Source organism: Lipotes vexillifer, unplaced genomic scaffold, assembly GCF_000442215.2.
Source record: "Lipotes vexillifer unplaced genomic scaffold, Lipotes_vexillifer_v1.1 scaffold134, whole genome shotgun sequence".
Classification (NCBI taxonomy): domain Eukaryota; kingdom Metazoa; phylum Chordata; class Mammalia; order Artiodactyla; family Lipotidae; genus Lipotes; species Lipotes vexillifer.
Window position 1 is genome coordinate 3,165,932 of NW_006787464.1, and position 3,972 is coordinate 3,169,903.

At 44.1% G+C, this 3,972-nt stretch overlaps 1 protein-coding gene across 3 annotated transcripts in view; it reads left to right on the forward strand.

The window, feature by feature from the left end:
- IL12RB2 (interleukin 12 receptor subunit beta 2) overlaps nt 1-3,972 on the forward strand; it is a 78,439-nt gene that overhangs the window by 38,197 nt on the left and 36,270 nt on the right. For all 3 annotated transcript variants that reach the window (XM_007460103.1, XM_007460101.1, XM_007460102.1), the window contains one exon: nt 3,250-3,469. In XM_007460103.1, the coding sequence (XP_007460165.1) occupies nt 3,250-3,469 (220 nt within the window). The remainder of the gene's footprint in view (nt 1-3,249; nt 3,470-3,972) is intronic.

Here is a 3,972-nt window from a genome sequence, read left to right on the forward strand (position 1 = left end):
AATCAGCTATACATATGTTCCCATATCTCTTCCCTCTTGCATCTCCCTCCCTCCCACCCTCCCTATCCCACCCTTCTAGCTGGTCACAAAGCACCGAGCTGATCTCCCTGTGCTATGCAGCTGCTTCCCACTAGCTATCTATTTTACGTTTGGTAGTGTATATATGTCCATGCCACTCCCTCACTTCGTTCCAGCTTACTGTTCCCCTCTCCGTGTCCTCAAGTCCATTCTCTAAGTCTGTGTCTTTATTCTTGTCCTGCCCCTAGATTCTTCAGAACACTTTTTTTTTTTTTTTTTAGATTTGTAGGGACTTCTTGAGTCAGTTTCTTAACCTCTCTAAGCTTTAGCACCCTCATCAGAATGGGGAGTTATAAGGAATAAATATGACAATAGATGTAGAGCTCCTGACTCGTGGTATGGCCCAGTAAATGATAGATTCCCCCTTCTCATCCACCCAAATAAACAAACACTAGAGTAAAAATAAATTGATCTGAGAAGACCCAGCTGGTTCCTCAGGCCAAGGTTTTTCTCGGTTCAGAGTTTCTCTCCTTCTGACTCAGGGCTTGTTGGCTCTGGAAAAAAAGAATTCTGGATCTCCACTCTCCCCAAATCTCTGACCTCATGCCCACTGTTGATGTTCCAGTTGCTTTGCAACTCTGGGCCGGAAGGGTGAATGGGGATCCAACTATGCAACATGGCGCTCGTACTCACCAGTTCATTGTCTCAGGCTTGCCGTTAGAGGGAGCAGTGAGCCAGAATGGAGGGGTCATGAGTCCAGAAGTCAGGAGCCCTGGATTCCACTCTCAGCCCCTCTATCTGTCCCTTGAGTGGCCTTAAGCAAGTCATCTCTTGTCCCCAGGGCTTAGTTTCCCCGTTGATAAAATGAAACACTGAATTCATTGTTAATCTGTAGAACCCCTTCCTGTTCTGTTGTTCTGGGATGATAGTCCATTCCGTCAGGGCCAGGTGTCATCAAGGGGTAATGCATTATATACATGATTCGCAAACTTGATGTTACTGTGTTTTTTTAACCAACCTAATCACACTCTTTTTAGTTGCTTCAGGAGACTGAGTGCCCCTCCAGCTAAATACCTGTTTTCCCACTGGCTCATTGAACTCATTGAATCTTTTATTCTATGGACCCTGCTGGACAAGTCAGACCCATTTTCCAGTTTGGTTAAGGAGACCAGTTATCTGAGAGATGTTAACCTTTATGGCCAAACTGGAGCTTGACATTTTATACAAGCATAACTCAAGGGATACCATATTTATTTGTCTAACTCCTTGGCCCCATCCTCGCCTTCTCACTGATATTTGCAACTCAAAACTAATGCAAGGTGGGTCCAAGCCCTTCCCTGCCCTCTGGGAACATTTACTCATCTCTCCAACCCACACCTCTGTTTACTACATCACTGGGATCAGCTGGATTTCCATAGTGGTCTCTAGGTAGGTTCATTGGATCCAAAAGGACTTGACGTTTCCTCCCTTCTGTCAGCACTCTACCGCTGGATTGCATGAGATTGTTGAGGTGTCTGTGAATGATAATGAGCGCGTGGTAATGCAGGCTGTTTCCCTATTGCCCCTTGGGTTCCTGGCAAGAATGGGGAGCTTTGTGAGCCCAGTTAACTCTTCGGGAGTGCCTTTGGGTGGGGTGCCTGGAATGGGGGTGACAGTCCTCCCTCTGGAGCTGCACAAGGGACAGGGAGGGAAGAATGGAGTGAGAGAGAGCTGAGGGAATGGTCTTCCCTAGCCAGCTTTTGCTTTAATTTATCTTGTTTTTTCTCCTATGACAAAGGGCATGTTTATTAATAACAGTTTAGAACCTCACAATGTCAAAAGCACTCACTTGTTTTAATCCACACAATGGGCCTATGAGCTGTGATGGACATTTGCAGCGCTAACTTTCTTGGTTCTTGCCGGGACACAGGATGTCTTCTAGGGAACGGCTGAACGTGCACCCAAAAATGCCCCCAACAACATGGCATTCACCCAGTGTGTTGACCATGGTTTATGATCCAGTCTTGGGCCTTGTGGATCCAGAAGGGTACCTAGGACATGATCTGCATTATTCAAGCTCCTAGAGCCTGAAATATAAAAAGCTGGATGTTCATACTTTAATTTATAGTGAGAATTGCAGCTGTTGGGCCAACCAGAAGGCTTGAGTCAGCAGATAGGAACATCCTCTCCCAGCGTGCTAATTATTTCAGAAGCCAAATTATAATCAGAAGGCCAATTTTTTCACTTTAAGTGAAAGATACAAATTTTAAGTGAACCAGATGTTCACGTTAGCCCAGCCTCTCCTGACAGATAAATGATGATAAATGACATAGGAAACCAAATTATTAAAAAGTTGCTTAGGGAGCAGAGAACGAGAGAAAGGGGCATTTGCCAATCCTAAGGTGTGTCTTTCAGCGGCTTGAGGCCACTCCACACCCCATGGAAGGAAGAGCCTTGTCAAAAAAACTGTGATGCTTAAGTCTGGTGAGCAATGCCTTTCTTTCCCTGCACTAGGCATGGACAGGCACTGCCAACACAGGCCTTGGCAACTCCCCATTTCCAATGCTTCTGTTTCCCATGGTCCTTGTCCAAACAGGGTTATAGTACAAATAATTAGTTTTCTGCTTACTTTCTGGGATTGTTCCCAAGCCATCTCAATTGGAATTCTTGCAGTTCCAAAACTTGTTAGTCACACATTTATAAACAGTGTCTTAGTTTCCTAGCACAGATGGCTAATCCAATTCACTAAGTATGGATTTTACTAGTTTAGCTCTTAAAAAGCTTGTTTTTGATTTCAGGAGCAGCATTGTACTTTCTATGTAGAAATATATACATGTGTGTGTTTCACAAATTTGGAAATGGAGACTCAGAGGGTCTGAATGCCTTGCCTGGGGTCACACAGCTGGTGATTGGTAGAGCTGGAACTCAAACCCAGATCTTCTGAGTTCAGATCCCTCATTTGTTCTATTGAATGTAATTGAGTTTTCTCCTATTAGGAAGTATCACTTTGAAGCAAGAAAGGAAAATCAATATGTTTTTAAGAATTAGCTTTAAAAAATGTTAACTGATTTTTTTTTCTAAGTGGCGGGGCTAGGTGGAGACATGAAAGTGTGCAGTGGAGGAGATGAGAAGATGTAAATAAAAAGGTCACTCCAGTGTAGCCACCTGTTGCTGGCAGTCATGAGGTCCTAGCATAGAGCATCCAGTGACCTTGTCTGAGAGTACATAGTAAGGAGATGTGTTTTGTTGCAGAATCTGAGTCTATCAGAGGCAAAAGGAAAAATCCTCCACTATCGAGTGACCTTGCAGGAGGTAGCAGGGGGGAAAGCCACACTACAGAACATCACAGAACACACCTCCTGGACCTGGGTCATTCCCAGAACTGGGAACTGGGCTGTGTCCGTGTCTGCAGCTAACTCGAAAGGCAGTTCCTTGCCCACTCATATTAACATAACGGACCTGTGTGGGGCAGGTAAGTACCAAATTTTCTTTAATATTACTTGAAGGAAATTGTTTTACTAAACTCTTATCTCCCTCAGGTCCAGCTCAGGGCCTGGTATGAGTAACACAGGAGTTTAGAATTTGGAGTCAACAGCCTTCAGAGGCCATCTGAAATTTCCATTTAGCCAGTGAGTGTCCTTGGACAAGTGAATTAACACCTCTGAGCTTCAATTTCCCCCTCTCTAAACTAGGGATTTTATTACCTGAATTACAGGTCATTGTGAGATTGAATACAGAGACTAATACATAGCAGGTGCTTAATAAATACTAGTTAAGGAAATATTCATTACATTAAATTGAACGCTAATATCTGGCTCATTTTTCCAGAAGCAAGAATAATATGTGTTGTCAAGTTCTAGAAGAACCATACCTATAGTCAAAATATGTTTTAAAACCAATAGTATTGGGCTTCCCTGGTGGCTCAGTGGTTGAGAGTCCGCCTGCCGATGCAGGGGACACGGGGTCGTGCCCCGG